The 21,950-nt window shown below is 38.6% G+C and overlaps 2 protein-coding genes and 1 long non-coding RNA gene across 4 annotated transcripts in view; 2 read left to right on the top strand and 1 right to left on the bottom strand.

Annotated features, from left to right (window-relative positions):
* The first annotated feature begins 823 nt into the window (after positions 1 to 823).
* On the top strand, positions 824 to 10,606 carry eif3eb (eukaryotic translation initiation factor 3, subunit E, b). Its single transcript, XM_044052583.1, has 13 exons — positions 824 to 929; positions 2,465 to 2,582; positions 3,098 to 3,215; positions 3,305 to 3,347; positions 4,151 to 4,255; positions 4,385 to 4,510; positions 4,891 to 5,015; positions 5,663 to 5,789; positions 5,875 to 5,976; positions 8,593 to 8,702; positions 8,887 to 8,989; positions 9,108 to 9,242; positions 10,341 to 10,606. The coding sequence occupies exons 1-13, from the start codon at positions 840 to 842 to the stop codon at positions 10,377 to 10,379; spliced, it is 1,341 nt and encodes a 446-aa protein (XP_043908518.1). The 5' UTR covers positions 824 to 839; the 3' UTR covers positions 10,380 to 10,606.
* LOC122786342 lies at positions 3,209 to 19,476 on the bottom strand. Its single transcript, XR_006362434.1, has 3 exons — positions 19,223 to 19,476; positions 6,201 to 6,344; positions 3,209 to 3,329 (listed from the first exon to the last, which is right to left on the bottom strand). It is a non-coding gene; the product is annotated as an uncharacterized LOC122786342 (long non-coding RNA).
* Positions 12,521 to 21,950, top strand: part of pleca (plectin a) — a 112,874-nt gene continuing 103,444 nt past the window's right edge. Inside the window, exons 1-4 of one of the 2 annotated variants that reach the window (XM_044052582.1) lie at positions 12,521 to 12,695; positions 13,571 to 13,608; positions 16,549 to 16,590; positions 16,621 to 16,752. In XM_044052582.1, the coding sequence (XP_043908517.1) occupies positions 12,536 to 12,695; positions 13,571 to 13,608; positions 16,549 to 16,590; positions 16,621 to 16,752 (372 nt within the window). In that variant the 5' untranslated portion in view covers positions 12,521 to 12,535. Of the gene's footprint in view, positions 12,696 to 13,570; positions 13,609 to 16,548; positions 16,591 to 16,620; positions 16,753 to 21,950 lie in introns of those variants that run through there. The other variant, XM_044052573.1, reaches the window with a different exon arrangement.

Consider the following 21,950-nt stretch of genomic DNA (forward strand, 5'->3'; position numbering starts at 1 on the left):
CACATCAATTCCACATTGCTGCATCACTGCTCTCTCTTAGTCTCGACACTTCCTCGCTTCTAGCACGTCTCAGTCATATATTTTCTTCCTTGAATGGTAGTGGTGTTTAAAAGCAGATGACATTGATAATGTGCATTACTGCCTTCATCTGGATATTTTCCTATTTTCCTAGCCGTTTTAACATTTAATCACCAAGTTTGACTATCTGGAATCACCATTACAGATATCTGTGATGTCATTTTAACTTGACAAAAGTACAGTTTCAGATACCTATTTTTGCCATTAATTTGCAGATATCTCTAATTCTAGTTTACATCATTATGACAATCTAAAACTGAATTCACTATATCTAAAAAGGACAGTGTAGATATTGTGAAGTGAGGATAATTAAGGATAACTTGAACTTGTGACTATAGTCATAATGATGTTGTAGAAATCTGAAAGTGGAATTGGGGACATCTACAATTCAATTACATTTACTGAATTGTAGATCTCTATAATGACAAACCCCACACAGATGAATAGCAATAGTAGGTTGAATCTTACTAATATTAAAAACTGAACTACATATAGTAGTTTATAGTAGTAACAGCTTGCCATATGTTCCCCTAACCCTAATGTATACAGACTGACTTTTGATGTTTGATTAGAACAAAGGCTTGAATAATACAGGATGTACTGATTCTAGTTTTCACAGCATTTAAAACGTTGCACTGAAAGTGAGTATTGTTTTTATTGATAGTAAATAGTATAGCAGTTAAAAAAACATAGAAAACTGAACTAACTGGGTGGTGTCAACGCTCTGTTTGTCCATAAAGTTTTTTTTAAAGCCAGCCAAGATGGCGGACTACGATTTGACAACCAAAATAGCCAATTTTTTGGACCGGCATTTGGTTTTTCCTCTCTTGGAGTTCCTGTCTGTGAAAGAGGTACGTCGACAGTCGCACTCTAAAGTGCTAAAATATCACTTAGTTCACAATTAATGGGTATTTATTCCGGAAAACACGGCGAATCTTCTCAATCGGCTAGCTGGGCTAGCATTCACGTTAGCCAATACCGCACTGGCACTACGTCTTCTAGCTACTTACCTACGCTTTTGGTTTAGTCTTTTTTTCTGTAACGGTCATTTTAGACGTAATATATTCTCGCGTTTACGACATACCAGCGTTGTTGTGTTTTAAGAGCTTGGTTAACTTTGTTTTATCCTCGTTACCGAGTGTGGTAGCATGTAGCTTAGCTGCTATAATAAACATCGTAGCATCATAGAGAATATTAATATATATTAATATATAATATTGTTAAAAGCAACGTTTTGTTTTGGTAAGCTAGTTAAATGACCTTTAATAAATAATACCAAGAACGAAATTACAAACGTACACATAGGGCCGAATTATTAGTCACAACCATTACTTGCTCGATAACATATCTTTAATTAATTAGCCAGTCACATAGCAGTAGTTAAGTTAAAGCATATATTATGCAGGCACCGGCCACATTATTAGGTATTCATATTAATTGCTTTAACAAGCACTTGAGTGGCCAACACAACCGGTGAACTTGATGAGCTATAACAGCAGAAAAACATCTCTGCTGCCACTTGATTGGGTACACTGTGTTATATTTGTTTGTTTATATTAATCCTGAAAATAAAATAGCATTTTTTTTTCTCATGAATTCCTTCTTCTGCAATGTAATACCACAGAGAGAGATGCATATTTGTCTTTTTCCTGATATCCTATACCGATATATTGGGAGTGTTTGGGCCAATTGTCGATACCAATTTCCCTGCACCTAGCTTCAAAAGGTCATTTATTTCCTTCATTTTGTTAAATAAACAAATACATTACAGTTGGAGAGGGTGCAGGCATAGAAGTCAAGGAAGTTACAGCCTAATCTGCCTACTGGGGTGGGAATCACAGGGTACCTCATGATACGATGTGATACGCAATACATGGTCCACAATACCAATAATATCACGATACATCATACATACAACGACAATCATATAGCCATACATCACAATATGTGTCTTAAGTGAAGAAATCAAAACATCCATGAAAAGTTAAAACAGCAGGATTTATTTATTTCTTCACAACATAGAGAACAAAGTGCATAAAGTCTATGTCTTGAATGTGGATGGAACATCTTCACCATTATACCGCTGTAAACTCCCTCTTCTTTCAGCCACGTAACCTCCACCCAAGTTTTCCTCATTCATTTGAGCAGCGCTACTGTGAGGAAGCAAAGTAGTGCCACCCAGCGAAACCTTAATTTATGAATTAAAATATCAATATTTGTCCTGGTGTATTGCACAAGGAAGGACAATTGGCCAAATTGATATTTGCAAAGAAAGCTGTATCACTAGAATTGGTTACTTTCTACTTTATGAACAACTTTAGTCATGTACGTGCATGTTTCAAAGGCAGATGATGAAAACTGTGTGTTGTGTTTTGTATCATAACAGATTTACAATGAGAAGGAACTTCTTCAGGGGAAGCTGGACCTCCTCAGCGACACAAACATGGTGGACTTCGCCATGGATGTCTACAGAAACCTGTACCCAGACAAGGAAATCCCACACTGTGAGTAGCAAATGAGCAGCTTGTCTCTATAACCATGTACTTTGTTGAAGTTGTAAACCTACTGTAACAGCATGAAAACTATGTTTAAAAACAGAAAAATCAACAGAAAAACCAATAAAAAAATATTTTTCTCCAATGAATGTCTTCTATTTCATTGTAACCTCAATACATTGATCACTTGTAAGATTTGATTAAAATAATGTCCTAAATGAATAAATAATGTAAACACTCAAATTGCCCAAAAGGCCAATCGGTAAATCAAGTAACTGAAACATACACCTGATATAATTGTCATTTGCAAGAATTTTCCTCCAGTTTAGATGTTACATTTTGCAGTGAAACCATCCACAATATTAAACAAACTGAATTTGGGGAAAAATGCTTGGAATCAGCAAAAGAATAGTATATGTGTTAGTGTTTACTGTTGCTTCTGTACACACAACAAACACCAACTTGGAGGGACTAATGTACATGTTTTTTGTTGTATAATGAAAATGGAAATGGTTTTATTGTAGCCTTGAGGGAGAAGAGGAGTACTGTGGTGGCCCAACTGAAGCAGCTCCAGTCAGAGACGGAGCCCATTGTCAAGATGTTCGAGGACCCGGAGACCACGCGGCAGATGCAGTCCACGAGGTCAGGCTAACAAACTACCCTGTTTATTTTATATAATAACACCCAATACATAACAATCGTTGATTATTTGTTGTTGTTTTTTTCATCAGAGACGGGAGGATGCTGTTTGATTACCTGTCAGAGAAACACAATGTAAGTTTTGAGATGATAATGGTGCATTAACCTTAACAATGTTCTTCTTATTGTACAAGAGTGCGTGCGTGCGTGCATGTTTTATGTGTTTCCATAACAACCAGCTGCCACTGAGAGCCAGCGGAACTGTTGTCCAAATCTCAGAATACTGAAACATCCAACAACTCCCACCAATATGACTGTCATTCACTTGGCTGCCAAAGGATTTGTTGTTTTTTTACATATTTGTTTTTCATATTATCCACAGATTAATTACACCTTATTTGTCATGACTTTGTACATACATACGTTGTCTTTGTGTTGCTGAAAACATGAAAGATGTTACGTCATTCACCATGTCATACTGTCATCCTCACAGCATCATGCATTAGCTTCTTTGGGAGGAAAAATAACAAAAGCACTGCAGTCCAGGCCCTCTGGACCAGAGGTCTCAAACTCACGGCCTGTGGGCCACATGCGTATGTATATATTTTTTTATTTGGAGATTTATTTCGGATTAGAAGTACTTTTATTGTGAACTATATACCATTCCACTTTTAGTTTGAAATGTATGATATAATTCATGATAGAATTGTAAGCTTTTATCTCCCATACCTACTAAACAGTTGCTTTTTCTAAAAATTGACCAGACTAGATGCTCAGTGGTCCCCAGGTTTATTTGTGTTTGAGACCCCTACTGTAGACTGAACATTGTGACACATGCATATTTTGGATTAAACTGCCCATTCATTGGCCCTTAGTTGTTATAAATTAGTTTTGAATTTATTGTGTTTTAATGAGTTTGTTTGTTGTAATTTTTTTAGTTTCGTCAAGAATACCTGGACACGCTGTACAGGTACGCCAAGTTTCAGTACGAGTGTGGTAACTATTCTGGGGCTGCTGAGTACCTCTACTTCTTCCGTGTCTTGGTAAGAATGAATACATGTTGGAAACAAGACCAATTACTCTAATTTTTGCTCTTGTCTTTAGCAATGTTGTTTATCCAAATCACTATTCACGTGTTTTTCATGATAAATGGTGTTTGTTGCTGCTCTCAGGTTCCCTCCACAGACAGAAACGCCCTGAGCTCTCTGTGGGGGAAACTGGCCTCCGAGATCCTGATGCAGAACTGGGAAGCAGCCATGGAGGACCTCACCCGACTACGGGAGACAATTGACAACAATGTAAGAAAGTTTCCTGCTGTTTCTGGTAAATTGTCAAGTAGGAAATTGCATGACAAGTGTTGTGCCACTGAGCCACGTTGACTAAAATCAATGAAAATGCACCTAAATTAAGGTATTGAGGAACAATTTGCTGTCTTTGTTTCTTTTTTTGCCTCAATAATCACAATGTGGAGCCACTCTATACTTCTTCTAATCATTTCTGGCATGCTGTACTAAGACTTGTAATGCTGCCCTCCAACCACCTCCATAATCACACTTCGGAGCTCTTGAGCGCAGATCGCCCTCAACATAGTTCAAAGTTTCTTTAGGACGCACAGTCTGACCATTTGTCTGCTTTTGAAATCACCAGCGTCTAATATTTGTGTCCTTTCCTTTTTCAGTCCGTGAGCTCTCCACTCCAGTCACTCCAGCAGAGGACGTGGCTCATCCACTGGTCCCTTTTTGTCTTCTTCAACCACCCCAAAGGCAGGGACAACATCATCGAGCTCTTCCTCTACCAGCCTCAGTGAGTGGATGTTTAACCTAATATGACTGCAGTTATTTATATTTTTAATTACCAATCAATCTGTTTTCTTAATGAATTAATCAGTTTGAACCAATTAAGTGATTACAAAAGTATCTGGGGATTCATTTGGTAGGTGATTAATAATGAATTTATTGTTGCAGCCCTATTAGCAAATTTAATATAGCGACTGATTAGATTAGACTTTATCCCACACTGTGGAAATTCACTTGTCACAGCAGCGGCGTAGTCAGAGGTGAACAAAACAGTAATGGATAGGACATAAGATAAGATATACAATTAGTAGAATAAACAGTAGGATATATTAAATATTTAACTTATTTAAATACATCACTTTTTGATTGGGGCAGTAAATGAAACATTAAAAATAATGCTGAGCTTCTGCTGAAGTCTTTATATTGGTCAAGGACAAATGGGATGGAGAGCATAGGTGGTCAAGTGTCACTTAATCTTCTTTAGCTGAATATATTTTTAAATTGAATTCTTTGCATTTCTTAGCACAGCTAAAAAAAAAGTTTGTATTTAATTGTTTTGTTTTTCTTTTGGGACTAAGAAGGCTGATAATACTATGCTCCGTTGGGATGGCAACTGGCGTCGGCGCCACTGAGAGCTTGCTTTGTATTTTCCAGGTATCTGAATGCCATCCAGACAATGTGCCCACACATCCTGCGATACCTCACAACCGCAGTCATCACCAACAAAGATGTGCGGAAGCGCCGACAAGTGCTGAAGGACTTGGTGAAAGTCATCCAACAAGTACGGTCGATGAATTCTTATCTCAAGAGTCTCAAGGATTTAGTCAGTCTGCCTGTGAATAATGGCTTCTTTCTCACTCCGGCAGGAGTCGTACACGTACAAAGACCCGATCACAGAATTTGTGGAGTGTCTCTACGTGAACTTTGACTTTGACAGCGCCCAGAAGAAACTCAGGGAGTGTGAGTCGGTAAGAACTTACAGAATGTTTTCTGTCTGTCTTCCTGCGTGCACAGGCCTTAATGACCCCACAGAAGTTAACAGGAACATGAAGCTTGTTTTTATCCGTGATGCTCACATCTGGACCTTGCAGCTATTCAGTTTCATCAATGCCTGGCCTGAATTGCTGGCTCTTACTGATATTCACTTTAATTTTCAAAGCAGAGGATTTGTCAGGTTTTGACGCACGCTTACCTTCTCTCTAGAAATCCTTGATGGCAGTTATGTAGTTGTGCTTGGGGACCACTTTGCACGTTCGCTCATCAGTTGGCTTTTTACCTCTCTTGTTCAAATTGTGCAGTGTTCTGTGAAGCCCTCGACTCTCCTGTTAGCGACAGACTGAGAGTGCAGTAGAAGAATAAAAGAAATTCATAAAGTCACTCTGTTGTCATGGTTTCTGCTGGTTATTGTTTTCCTCTGGAGATCATCAACCTATTCTAATTATTGCCGATAAGTGTCTAAACATCACATGACGTTTTTGTTTGCAGTTTTAAACCCTCACTTGTGAAGGATATTAAAACATGCTTGGACCTGTAAACTCATGGCATATTTTTAGATTTTTTGTGACCGTATTTACACAGCACAGCAAAGCACAGAGCAATTGGATTTCTTTCACTCTGTTAAGAAGTAATGGTGCCACATTTTCTTTTTGAATTGCCAGACACTAATGTATTCATGCGTTTAAGCTCTTCTGGAGATTTAATGTGGCCAAACACCCTGTGATGTGTCTGTGATGGCTGTGTCTTAAAAACACAGGTAGATACTTCACAACTTAATCTCCTGCAAAACGTTGTGATGGGCTCTGCTGTGGTTTATGTCGGGTGTTGTGCTCCATATTTTTTCGTATGAGTTTGACTACATTGATGTGTGATGCAGGGATGCACAATGAATCCAACATCTTATCAAAATCATGTTCTACTGGCTGAAGAGAACATCTTTCTTTTTCACAGATCTGCACTAATATCACACAGTAGTTATTTTAAATATGTTTTTTGAATGAAAATGAGAATAATGATGTAAATAGATTACCATTCCCTCTGATGTCGCAAATCATATTGCAATTTCATGTGATGTGCAACAACATTTATGAACACATGTATGTTCAATAATGGCTTAGGCATTTAATGTGGTGGAGATGCAGTAATCAGTGTCTCATCCACTTGTAATAATTTCCTCTCTGTTCAGTTAATGGGATCGTCAAGTTGGGTCTTCATATTTTGGATGTAGTTAAAGCTATTTCTGTTGTTCCCTAATTTTAGAGAGACTTTTGTTTGTCGAGTCCAAAAGCCAAAATGATTCAGTTTTAATGATTTTTATTTATTCTTTTGTTATTTGGAGCAAAGAAATCAGACAATATTCACATTTAAGGAGCTGAAAACTTCTCAAAACACTTGAACCAATCAATCGATTATCAAAACAGTTGACGATTAATTTAGTAACTGATTAACTGGGTAATTGTTTTGACCCTACTTACATTATACTTAAAGAATGGTTGCAACCTTTGCCTTCTGGAAATTTCTTCTCTCCTCTCTCACTAAATTAGCTCCATCAAACTCTCACCTACACTAGTGGAAACTGCTTTATGTGCTTTTAAAAAACACACGCGACTGATCTTTGTCACCGAGGGAAATATCACAGCCTTGGGTGAACTCTGATGACATGCAGTGATCTGCACTTTCAAGCTTTGAGTGTGTCATCTCTTCCTCCTCCTCATCCTCCAGATCATTGTTTTGTACCAAAGAAGCAACACATGATGCTGCTACTGCTGATGATGATACAACCCTCTAACCACTAGAGGATGATACACACCAGAAATATGATTTTGTGCTTCTTATAATAACATGCTATTAATGCTGTGTGAACACAGTGTTGGTGTTTTTGGGAATTAACATTTTGAATGAATAAAAACCAGGAACCTAACACAGCAGGCTGCCCTGAAAAAGGCTTTTCTGTATTGTGAGGTTTTGTCTTGGAGTTTTCAGTGTAGAGCGGCTCATCTGCCTCAATCTCACCCTGTTCCTCATGTTCTCAGAATCCTCTTTTTGTTAAGGAAGAAATAGTTCCACATAGATGTGCTTTTCTCCTTTTCTTGAAGTGTCCACACTGCCAAGCTCTGTTAAGCCTGAGGTCTTTGCCGTTAGCCTCTTCCCTCTTAATGATTTCTTTGTTATATGGAGCAAAGAAACCATAAAATAATCACATTTAAGAAGATGAAAAATCCGACAAAATGTTTTTTTCATTCTATAAAACAACACTCAAACTGATTATCAAAATAGTTAATAATTATATAGCTCTTGCTGCAGTTCACTGCTCTGCTCTCATTTTAAAGTCATGTCAGCATAATCTCAACTTTTGCTGGTCTCTGGCTGCATCTGTAATCTCTGAACTATTCACATTGAAGCCTGATTTTTATCACATTATTACAAATGCATTCCATCGTTCACTGTATGTCAGTGTTATTTTGTCATGCACATTTTTACCGAGGACGGTGTCAATGAAAGACTCAACCTGCTAACTCTGGAAATACTTTCCTTTGTCTGCTGTACATAGAGTACATACTTCAAGGAGTGGTCTGTTCTCACCTCAGGTCCTTGTGAACGACTTCTTCCTGGTCGCTTGCCTTGAGGATTTCATCGAGAATGCCCGTCTCTTCATCTTTGAGACCTTTTGTCGGATTCATCAGTGCATCAGCATCGGGTACGTGTCTAACTTTGAAGAAGACTGTGAGACTTGTTTTTTTTGTTGTTGTTTTTACCTTTGCTCGCTATTTTTGGACTTTGTTGGTGTCATTTTATTTTCAAATGAAGTAAACAAACTGTTGAAAAGGGATTCGGTTTAAGGTTTCACACCCTTCTCCTTCTCTGTTGCTCTTTCCTCTCAGCATGCTGGCTGACAAGCTCAACATGACGCCCGAGGAAGCAGAGAGGTGGATCGTCAACCTCATCCGTAACGCCCGACTCGACGCCAAGATTGACTCCAAACTGGTGAGGCCCAGCCATTCATGGATCCACGCTCCACAAAATGATCACCATGTCACTAATCCTTCACAGGAAGAACAATTTCTATGTCCGTTCAATTATATTTTTCTTCTTTGTTTCCCAGGGTCATGTGGTGATGGGAAACAACGCGGTGTCGCCGTACCAGCAGGTCATCGAGAAGACCAAGATTCTGTCCTTCCGCAGCCAGATGTTGGCAATGAATATTGAGAAGAAGTTGGCCCACAGCAACAGGAACGAGGTAAACTCCGTTCTTTGTGTTGGTGTTAACGTGCTGAAGTGAACTTTACAGACTGAGATTGTATTTACTACACAGAGAAGTCATGTCTGTCAGTAAATCATGTGTCAGCCTGACAGTCTGTCAATATAATGAGTATTCACTAGGTGACGAATCTGCTGATTGCTAAAAGAAGTCTGTTTGAATGGAAGTCAATGGGAAAATTAGTCTCTCTTGAATGATAACATCAGTAAACATTTTCCCAGTGTGTTTGCCAGCTGATATGGTCTAATAGGACCCTGACATCTGTGGACTTATGGTTGCTCTTGCGAATATCAAGGCTTCACAATACAAGTTTGTTTTAAAACTCAAAGACTTCGTCCAATTCTATACAGTCTTCTATTCATATAGGCTACATCCTGTTGGCTCGTTGTTTGCATGGTCACGCCTGAACCCGAGACTAAAGCTGCTTGTTTACATTTCGGGCTGTGCAAAGTTTACCAACGCTAGCCTGTCTAAGGATGTAGGACGTGACTATGTGTGCCTCAGTTCTGGTTCTGAATTCCAGTGCAGCTTGGGTCGATTTCAGATCTAAAAATCAGTTAATTCTGATCTGTAGTTGAGAAATCCTGTTTTTATTACAAGCAACTAGTCATGCGATACATCCAGGGTTTGACTTACAACCAGTTCATGGCCTGATTAGTTTTCATTTAACAGTTTACATTTCTGGAATGTTTATTAGGACTTTAATGTTTATTCAGTTGTTTGATTTCTAAATTAATCGCCAACTATGATAATGAGTTTTTTTTATTAATTAAAACAAGTTTTCTCTTAAATGTGAATATTTACTGGTTTCTTTGCTCCATTTGACAAAGAAATCATTAAAACTGAATCATTTGCTTTGTGGCCAAAACAAGCCGTGAGAACACTATCATTTACAGGTTCTGATCAACATTTTTCAAGATTCTGTGACATTTTTTAATAGGTTCTGAAAATAAACAGCCCTACTGTTTATACTATTTGTTCTGGCTGAACAATTTGGCTAAGAGATGTGATGACGTCATTTGTTTGGATTAATACCAAATGTAAATGTTTTTTCTTCTTATACTGTTTTATCCTCAGACTCCAAACTGGGCTGCTCAGGACACCAGCTTCTACTAAAATGAAGACGATTGTCCAGAGGAGAGAGACGATGAAGCACCTTTATTATAGTATTATTATTTTATCCATTCTTATCTTGTTACTGATATTTCAACTCCTGCAACAGAAAACACATTCTTAACTTATTATCATTTGTTACACATTATTATCCGCATCTAAACCTACTTCCTTATTTGATATTGGTTTGGTTAATATTACTATTATATTAAACATGTTTTTGCCTCTTATTCAGACAAAGTGATGTGATTTTTTTCCTTCTATCCTGTCCACTAGAGGGCGACATTTAATCATATATCTTTTTTTTTTGTTTGCAGGAAGTTTCACAGACTCAGAATTTACCATGTATATTATTTGTCATAAATAGAAGTTTATGTTCAATTGGATGTCACCTTTTTCCTCTGTTTCCTCTTATTTTTTCCCCCCCCAAACTCAAAATTAGGAATTTCTTAAGTATTTTATTTTGAAAAGCAAAGAAAACCACTTTATTTCAATATTCATGTTTAAAAAGCTCAAACCCTAAATCTAATCTTAATTTCATTTTAAAAAGCCATTAATGTAATGACAAATATAATTGTTTATTAATTTAAAGGGCCAGTGTATAATATTTTGGAGGGTTTAAAATTGAAAATACTACCCTCAAATTTGTAAAAATGTTTGGTTTTTGTAGCCTGAGGTCTAGGCTTTTTTATGTACTATTGCTAAGGGCCTTATTTTACGGAGATTACCATAGTCATGGGCACATATTTTGACGATTTATCAGTTTGAGTGTTTTTTATAAATAATTAAAGCATGTTTTTAGTTTCTTAAATATGAATATTTTCTGCTTTTCTTTGCTTCATAGAACAAAGAAATCACTGCAACTGAATAATCTTTGTTTGTAGACAAAACAAGGCTTTTGAAAACCGTCATGGACCAATCAATTAAGTGAACAGATTATGGATTACGTGCTTCAGTCAAACACGGCCTGTAACCTCCTCTTCCTAGTGAATGCTGAGCGTGTCGCTGCCAGCGGGGTGACATAATATAGACTGATCATTATGCCAAATATGTTTGTTGGCAATATTTCTGTGATAGTAATTAATTATTATATTTATCCCATTTATTGCATTCACCATTAATGTATAAGCTTGTTAAGTCTGTAAGAGCTAAAAAAGAGTTTGCTTTTTATTTAATTTATTTACTGAATTTGTGATTCTGTTTTGTTTGTGGATTCATTTTGGAGCATGAATATCATTCAATGTCAAAACAAGCACTTTTACTGTGTAATTCTGTGAAATATCATAATTTCAGTAATTCCAACATAATATTCCCCCTCATGTCCAGACTAGATGCTCATCAGACCCTCAGCTGATTTGAGTTTGAGCCTCCTGTTTAAAAGATTCCTGCTTTTATTGTAACTTTGTTTGCAAAGTTGTGCTGTTAATGTTCAGCCATGTTGTATATTATGTGTGAATAATGAATGGATCTGCAAATATTTGACTTGTGCAGAAGCTCCAGGTGTAACCAGGTGTCGCACAGTGTTTATTTAAAACCGGTCGGTCTTTACTCTTTCTGTGCTCCTCTGTCTCGTCTGTAATAAGGAAACATGTGCTTCTGCTGCTGCTGCTTGTGCGTCTTTGTCATGCTAATGTGTCAGCCTGTCTGAAGCTATAAATACACATGTAGTGGCTGTGAAGGAATGACAGGCAGCTAAGGTTAGATCACACAGATGTACAGGTGAAGAGGTGAAAGTGCCTCAGGTGGTTTTCTGACTTTGTCCCTCATCATCACAGGCCACCCTTTCTTTTTTTCTTTTCATGTGAAGCTTCCTTCTGAGGCAAAGCCTGGGAGTGGCTGATGGTTTTTGTCTGACGCTGTGACTCTGAGCCACTCCTCCAAACTCTGTTCCTTACACACACACACACACACACACTTTTACAGGGCTCTGTAAAGTACACACACAGACACACACATGGTTGTGTGCACTCTGAGCTGACGTGGGCTGAGGTCTGCTTCTGGAACAGCTGGTATCCATCTGTGGCTGCTGCTGCTGCTGCTGCTGCTGCTGTCGTTGTGCCGACTTGTGAGGGAACTTAAACCGGCCCACTGCAAACCCATTCATCTGCTGTGCTGCAGTCATTCTGATAGAGACTGCTGAGGCTCCGCTTTCCTTCAGCATGGACGTCCTGGCGGCCTGGGCCGCCACCAACCCGGCTGTGGCTCGGCTCCTCTGGGTCCTGGTACTGGTGCTGGCCACGCTCCTGGTCTGGCTCTTCTTCTTCTGCTGCTACAGCTGGAACCAGAGCTCCTCACCCTCACTGGAGAAATACCTGGCAGGTAAGTGCCACCCACCACACCACACCCCCTCCTCTTCCTCTTCCTCTGTGGAGGCCTGATGCTGTTGACTGTATCGCTTAAAATCAGGCTCAGTTTTAGAGAGAAACACTGAGTGGAAATGCAGTTGCTCCTTTTTTTTTTTTCCTTCTTCTCCACACTCCGGTAGTTGTAAATTGCTGGTTTCCTTTCCAGTTACAGCAGGATCCACATTTTCCAGAAACTGCCTTCTTTGCTCTTATTGGTCCCAGCTTCACTTTCCTTTTTCTTTTTTTCTTTTTTGTTTTGTGGTTACTGTGTTTATAGCCATGTTAGGAGGAAACAATGGCTCTTTCATACTCATAAGCACAATAAAACATATTTACATGTGTAGAAATGCTGCGACAAGGCATTTTTTAGAAGTCCTCACGTGCTTGTTATAAATGTGACATCACGGCTCAAGACGCAGCATCATGGTAGCGCGTGGATGCCTGTAGCCAACGGTGACTCAGGACTTTCCCCTGTTCATTGTGCTGTGTTTCCCAAACTGTTGTCATCCAAATCACAAAATAAATAATGACAGCATCTTTTCCAACTATCTATATACTGCCCTTTCTTTATCACCTAATATTAAAAGGGTAATCCGTCATTTTCAGGATATATGTTCTTACTACTTATACTTTATTATTAATCCCTCTGGGAAATTCTTTCTCTGCATTTTCATGCCCATCCTCTACTAGGAACCTTCCTAGTTCCCTTTCCACTTGGCCATGGCTGCCTATGTTTGATAAATGAGTCAAAACTTCATAATCCCAAAGTAAAAAAAAGGGGAAATTAAAATCCTGCTTGTATTTATTTGGTTTTAAATGACTGTTTCCCTTGTGTTTGTTTCCACACAGTGATGGTGAAGCAGTCCAAAACTAAAGCTCCAGCTCAGGTGAGAAAATCTTCCAACGACGCGAGACGTCATGCCTTAAATTCCTGTCTGCCCATGTTTGACGTCTGCTTTCAAGGTCACGCACAGCAAGGTTCAGAGCAGCTTGTAATACCTGCACTAACCTTTAGGGGTCCTCCTTCCCTTGCATTTGCTGATGTTTTCCCAGACTGAGTGTGCTGACAGCATGATTAAATTTGACTCATGATCATTTATTAGTTTATTTATAATAACGATTACATGTCTGGAACAAAATTAAACCCTATTATATCGTCCTGTAGGCCTATTGTAGGAATTTATCATGGTTTGAACCACATTTTTAAGAGATTTTGTAGGATTTAAAGGCAAAATGAGAGCAATTTTTGATCAAGAACGTTTGATGGTTTAAAAATAAGCACAGCGCCTAAAATGAGGTATTCACGCAGTGTTTGAAATATAAAAGCTTGCTGCAACTCATGGTCAACCACTCGCAACCAAATTGCACGTCAATTCTTCCAATACGTAGTTGAGACATTTTCACTAAAAAAAAACACAAATGTTGGGCTCATGGTGGCACCAGCGGTGGAGTCAGGGGATTTTTTTTTTTTTTGAGTTTGACTGTTGGGGCATTTGATGGTGACTGAAGAAGTGAGAGTCAGCCACACTGCTGTCAGTGAGTCATCCTGCAGTCTATCCTGTTTTTTACATTCCTCAGTAACATAAAGGAAGTGATGCAGTTCATGTCTCCATCTTTTTTTAACATCAGAACAGTTGTTTTCCTCCAACAGGGTTAGTCAAAACTAGATTTTTTACCAGACTCACATTAGATGCACTTGTTGATTTGAGAGAAACAAAATGTTAAAGAGGCCAAGAACCAAAAATGAAAAGAATTTTTTATTTCAACGCTTTGACACTTTGATCTTAATATAACGAGTGTATCTTCGGGTCCAAGTGAACATTGGTGCCAAATTTGAAAGGATGTTCTCTCATAGTGTTCCTGAGGTAACACATTCACAAGGTATTCACATGTATATTTTTTAGCTCACTCTGAACTTGATTTTTTTAATTTTAAACATTAAAATCCAGTCACTTCATCACTGAGTCCAAGAGAAATTTAACCTAAATTTGAGAGGATTCTCTCCTGATGTTCCTGAGGTTTCTCATGTGTCAATGAGGAGTCAAAATCTAATTTAAATTCTTTTTGTTTTTGCCTCATTTTGTTTTGTTTCATTTTCACCAAATTCAACATAATTGCCTCTTTTTGTTGCGTTCCTGAGATATCCCATTCACGTGACATAAATGTATATTTTTAGCTCACTGTGACTTTGATTTTTGAATTTTGATTTCCACCAAAATCCACTCACTTCATCGCCGAGTCCGAGCGAACACTTGCGCCAAATTTGAAATGATGAGGTATTACATTCATAAAATGAGACAGAGACAACCAGATATAATCATGTCTCCAACCACAGCAACATCACTGGTGCAGAGGCAGTAAAGAAAGGGTTAATCATCTCACTCGAAAAGCAAGCAAAGAAAAAAAAAAAACTTTCATAACTGGAAATTGACATTGAAAACTTTATGAAACTGCTGTTAAAAAAACTGAAAACACTGAAAATAAATCTGTTACACCTTCACCTGTTCCAGTTTTGACTCACTTCTACCATCTAGTGCAGGATTCTGCAACCTGCGGCTCTGGGTGCCTCTGCAGTGGCTCCCTGTAGCTTTGAAAAAACCCAGGACCAAGTCTTTGTGACAGCCATAGAAAATGTATGGGTTCAATTATAATGTTCAACTAACCGATGGAGAACTTCACCCATACACACAATCACCCATTCACAATGCTGTCAAAAAAACTAAAATGTTGTGATAAAATGGGGCTTTGTTGTAAATAAAAGAGCAGTTCAAATTCACGGGTCACGTTAAACCAGTTTTAAGAAACATTAAAGTAAAAAAAACAAACATTTGTGCAGGGATAACGTGCAGGGATTTTTTTTTCACTTCTATTGGACGATAAGAAGCCGTGAAAACGATGCTGTTACGTCGCGATGTGCGTCACCGGTTCAAAGGTCACAGCCGAGCTGAGCGGCTCTTGTGTCTGTAGTGTTTCACTGTTCCACACACAATGTGAACGAGTTCATTATGACTGCATGAGGTTTTCACAGGAATGAATGAGATGATTGTGAGTTGACTGGACAATGAAAAATGTCACTGGCACATTTTTATCTTCATTAACAGCAACTGTTTTCAAAGTATTGCATGACTCCATTCATTCATACATACATTCATTCATTCATTCTCTACTATTTATCCTTAGAGCTTTGTTGGTGAGTTGGAGCCAACTCACTTCTATTTTAGCATCATCTTATCTTATTTGTCTGAGCTCTTATTCATTAATTTATGGTTATAAAGTCGTCTGACTTTAGTTTTTTGTTTTTATGTAAACCAGCCAATGAAGTTCATTTAAAATGGGGTTTATTATGACCCAAACATAATATTCACATTTGTGTCCTGGAGGACAGCAAAATACCAAATAAAATAAAATAAAATAAAATAAAATAAAATAAAATAAAATAAAATAAAATAAAATAAAATAAAATAAAATAAAATAAAATAAAATAAAAAGTCCAGTCACAGGTGTTTTTTTTTTAATGTGGACTAAATATTTAAATAAACAGATGTTGTGAACGTCACTAACATCTTCTGGTACTTATCACTTACTTATTTACCTAGGATTTATTGTCTAATGACTTAGTTATTGGATAAGGGATATATTTTTTTTCCAATCCACATGTTAATGATCACATATTTTGCCCTGAGACTTTTGCACAGTTTTGAAGTTGGACTTCTGTCTCGTTGTTAATTTCAGATTCTGCTCACATGTGATAAAATGTTTGATTTGATTATAGTGACTTTGCACAAAAATGGTAAAATAATATTAAAAGGCCGCATTTTTCTTTTCAGAGGAAGAAAAAGTCTAAGGAGAAACCGGCAGCAGCAGCGTTGGTGGTGGCTGCTGCGTCTGCACCATTAGAGGAAGAAGTGGCGATTGTGAAGGAGTCGTCTGTGACTTTTGGACACGAGACACTGTGTCCGTCCGTGAGGAAGAGGAAGAGACGAGCTCGTAAAGGCGGCATGGAAACAGTGAGTGGCGAGAAAACACAGAAGGTGAGGAGCATTTCTCCACCGAGTGTCACCACAGGCCACAGAGTTTCCTGGTGTTTGTCGTAACAGTCATGTTTGGTTTTTGATCCATAAGAGTTTCCAAGCAGCATTTCAAAGGTTTGAGCATTAGAAACCAAATCATGCTCATTTGAACACTTTAACAGTTTGAATAACGCTGGTTGTTATGACAATATTAAATAATTCAACTACTTACTATATAAAACAAATGGTTTATTTAGGATTTTTGGAGGCCAAACACAATGTTTTTCAACTTATTTTAAATTAAGGACCGCTTTAACTGCCTTAATTGTAATTAAAAGGTGATTTTTAACTAAGATTCACACTGAAATACATCTAAAAGCTACAATTTGTCTATTTTATGAGCAGATATGAAACATTCTATTCATTTGCAAATGCATATTTTTTATATTTTTGACAACTATATCGTTACATTTAAGACTAAGAAGGTAATAAAAACATATTAAATAAAAGTTGAAAAATCAGATTTTCACCCTTACTACCTCCCAAACCCTCCCCACAATGACACAACAGTATTAGTTAGGTCACAAAACATTATGTTTTCACTCATTTGTGTCAAAAAATAACATTAAATTAAATGCATATAGTAAAACTTAAACTTAAAAATCATTTTAACTGTATAATTATGATTAAAATGTTAATTTAAAGTCACTTTTTAACACATCCACCTTTCAGTTTACTGTATTTTCCAGTTTTCCTCATTGATTATTCAACAGAGACTAGAATTTGAACACTTTAGACTCTAGTGCTGTTATTACTCTGTATATAAAAACAATAAAATACAATTATTATTATTATTATAGTTATTATCATTCTGATTATTATAATAACCCCTTCACCTCCTCCACTTCAAACATGAAGTTCTTGGCTGATCTGTATAACGTTCAGCACAAAGAATACAAAGCTGGCACAGGCTGACTGGTCTAAGAGTGGAATCTGAGCTTCACCCACACTGAGCCCCAGAGTGGGAGACTAATCATAGAGGATAAAGCCACACAGAGAACAAGCCATCGATCATTCACGGTGTTGTGATTACGTAACGGGCTCAGCACGACACATTTTAATTGTGCTCGACCCCGTTTGGAGCAAAAACCCTGACAAACACAAAAAAAGACATTACAAATGTAAACAGATTTCCTGATTTCCAACATTTTTTCTACTTATTTAACTTGTTTTAACTTTAGCTTCTTAACTTAAATGTGTTATTTGTTCCTCGGTGACACTAAAGTGAACATCTTTGATTGGTGGACAAAAACTGAAATGAATGCAAGTCAATGTACTGTACGGGGAGGAGTGGCTCAGTGGTTAAGACCCTACTTTGTGTACGAAAGACATCATGGTCGCAAGTTCGATTCCACCCCTGGCTAATTGTACTTGATTCCATTGTAAGTCGCTTTGGATAAAAGCGTCTGCTAAATGACATGTAATGTAATGTAATAATACTGTCCTCTGAAGTCATGGATACTAGACTGTGTATGTGTGTGGGGGACATTCAGGCTGGTCTTCACAACTTTTAAGCACTATTTGAGGCTTAAATCTAGGGTTAGGCATTTAGTTGTGATGGTTAAGATTAGACTGGCGACCTGTACCAGGGTGTGACCTCGCCTATCCCCTTGGGAGTGGCACCAGCGACCCCATGACCCCATAAAGTGGTAGAAGATGAATGGATGGTTAAGATTAGTAAAAGGAAAGGTAAAGGACTAGGGAATGCATTACATACTCACTGAGAATGCTCTACAAGAATACCCATCCATTTCAACCGATTTATCCTCCACATGAAGGTCGTGGGGGTCGCTGGTGCCAATCTCAGCTGACATAGGGCAAAAGGCGGGGTACATCTATATAGAGATAAACAACCATCCACTCTCACACTCACCTATCGTCAATTCAGAGTGTCTTTTATTTTGTATTTGTGATAATTAAGATTAGGGTAAAAGTTAATGTATAACATGCTCACTGAGTATATTGTACAAGAATATACTATATACTATATTTAGATAGATATATAAATAGAGGTTTGTAAGAGAAAATATAAATAAAGCATAAAATAAGATCTTAAAAACACACTTTAAAACACCCTTACAAACTGAGTAATTTTGCAGTCAGTGACACAGGCTGTGTGTGTGTGTTTGAATGTATGTTGTCTTGTATTTGTGAAGACCAAAAATCGTATATACCATATGGAGTGAGGACATTTTGGCTGGTCCTCACAATCTTTACAGGGCTTTTGGAGGGTTAAGACCTGGTTTTAGGGTTAGAGTAAGTGTTATGGATTAAGCACTTCGTTGTGATGGTTAGGACTATGGTAATAAGAGTAATACTAGAAAATAAAGTGAAGCATAAACATGAGATCTTATGAACACACTTTTAAACAAACATTTTGCAGTCAGAGTGTATGTGTGTGCGTGTGCGTGTGCGTGTATGAGATGCTAACCTGAGCTCAGTTTTCACATGCGCAGTCATCTTCATCATCTTCATCATCGTCGTCATCATCTTTTTGGTTTAGCGTCAACTTGTCCAGTAGAGGTAGGGAGGACCGTGCGGGTTTAGGGCGCACATTCCGGCTCGGTCCAGGTCTGAATTCACCGGATCAAACATCCCGTACTTGAGTCGGGAACGGGATCCCGCAGCCAGGCGCGCCCCCGCTGCGGATGAGGAGCAGGAGGAGGAGGAGGAGGATGTTACTGCTGGAAGTTTGATTTTAAATGAGAAGAATCTGCGGACGCTGCTGCTGCTGCTGCTGCTGCAGAACACGGTCATTTGCGGTCGTTTATCTCGAGACTAAAGAGCAGTGAACCTGGATATTTCTGTCGTGAGTAAACGTGATTATTATTATTTTTGTAAATGCATGTTTCTGCCGCATCGCTGACGCTGTTAATCACATGATGTAGTGGCACTGCAGACCGGAAATAACCCGAGTTATCAAAAAAAAAAAAGAAGGTGGCATTTCCTTTAAAACAGCAGGTGTTCACTGCAGCGCAGATCATGTATGGTCACTCACTCACTCACTCAGGTGTGGTGATGCAGATGTAGTGCAGAGGTTTCTGGGATGGCTCCAAGCTCGTCAGCTTCTTCTGTCAGCTGATGATCCACTCAGTCCTAATGAAGTACATGAGTAGTTGTGACTTTGAAGGAGGAGGAAGAAGAGCAGCAGAATCCTCTGAACCTCCTGACTCTGACTGTCTCTGTCCTGTCTCTGACTGACTCTTTCACTCTCCTCCTGCTTCAGCTCCTCACAGTTTCAGGATCAAGCTGTCATTCTCTTCAGGGTCGCCTGGTAACCACAGCTCACCCTGATGCTTTCAGTCTTCAAGGATGAAAGGACACAGTCATTGCTTCTTTGAATAGTAATAGGCAGAGGCGTTTCAAGAAAGTTCAGGGCCCCAGGAATGAAAGTTCCCTGGTGGGGGCCCACATCAACCACCATGCCACCATATTTTTAGACCAGTCATTCCCAGTTTCTGGTTCTGAACCCATAGATAAATATGTTTTTGGATCACCAAGGTCAGACTAAGATGGTAATTTGGTTTTCTTGATGTCATATAAACACCAACATCGAGCTAGTCTTACTCGGACTAACATACGTAGATAATTTGATTCATAGTCTGATTACTCCTGCTTGTATATGCTTAGTCGGACTGGAGTCGGTCTTGGTGTTCTGCACATGCACAAAAATCACAAAAATGTCCTCCCTGGTCTTTGACCCGGAAAGTGGAAGGAGACGATGTATAAACTGCAGTAGTGTTGCCGGGAAAAGAACAAACACCACGACGGCGAGAGCGACAGCGAAAGCTACAGAGAACTAACGAAGAGACGGGTACGAAACATACAGAACCACAGCACGATCCTTCTTGCTGTTTGTTTTTCTGTGATGTAAAAGTCAGGAAACTGATTCAATATGCACTAGCTTATAAAGAGATACAGCGAATCAAACGTACACGGCCGCATGTATACTCTACTAGCTCGACTGTGCATGTAAATGTACTGAGTGTTTACGGAAGAAATTGGCACTGCTGTTGAACTATAACTATGAGTTACTGTTAAGTAACTCATTGTTATATGACCTTGTTTGACCTTTTTCTGTATTTTGGAGTTTGCATGTTCTCCCTGTTTGCGTGTGGGTTTTCTCCAGTGCTCTGGTTTCCTTCCACTGTCCAAACAAACATGCAGAGGATAATTGGATACTCTAAATTCACATCCACCGTCAGAGTGAATGTGAGATTGAATGGTTATAGTTTCTGTATTATGTTGATGCTACGAGGGACTGGCAATCTGTCCCCCCCTTCGCCCTATGTCAGCTGGGATCGGTTCCAGCCCCCCTGTGACCCTCATGTGGGCTATAAAGTGTTAGACAAGGAGTGAGTGAGTGAAACCTCTTATTGTAATCTGATTTTATCACTTAAATAGACTGGAGCTTATCCTGAAGGCACAATGATGATTTATTCAGAGACCACAATGAGTCTTTGTTACATGACCGACTTATGTATTTAGGTTATACATGCAGGATTCATATGTATATAGCTGTCAGCGTTGCTTCCAGCCAATCATAGTGCCTCTCTCTGCTGTGTGGGAGTCTATTTTAGGAGCACTACATTTTTTACATGACTCGCTCATTGCACGTAGTGCTAACCTTTCAAATAGCCCGGTCTGTATTTTCCTGAAGTATTTATACGGCGTCTTTTTTCTGCACTCTGAAAGTGTGAATCCCAGAAGCCACACCACCGTAAGCTGACCGGTCAAATAGTGGCCGGATGCCCGTGATTCCATTCGGATCATGCCAATGCACTGACACAGGAAAGTGTGGCGTGTCACTGTGCTGCTTTCCACAGTGTTAGTGTGATCTCATAATGGCAAAACACAGGTTTCTCTGAGGAAGGAAAGATCAGTTTGACTTTTACACTTACCTTGATCTTGAAGAATCTTTGACTGACACCGTGCAGTGACAAAGCTCCAGATTGTGCCCCCTAAAGGTGATAAAAAAAAACTCCAGTGAGCAACATCTGGGAGAGTTTGTTTGAATAAACTTGTGTAGAAGTACAACGTATGTAAAAACGAAATTATTTGTTGTTTTTAGCCTTGAAATAAGCTTGTTGCTTTTTAGGCAAGGGCCTTTGTGTACAGAGGCTGCCATCTTGCACCGCCATGTTTCTGAAGCAGAACTT

This window comes from Solea senegalensis, linkage group LG20 (genome assembly GCF_019176455.1).
Source record: "Solea senegalensis isolate Sse05_10M linkage group LG20, IFAPA_SoseM_1, whole genome shotgun sequence".
Lineage (NCBI taxonomy): Eukaryota > Metazoa > Chordata > Actinopteri > Pleuronectiformes > Soleidae > Solea > Solea senegalensis.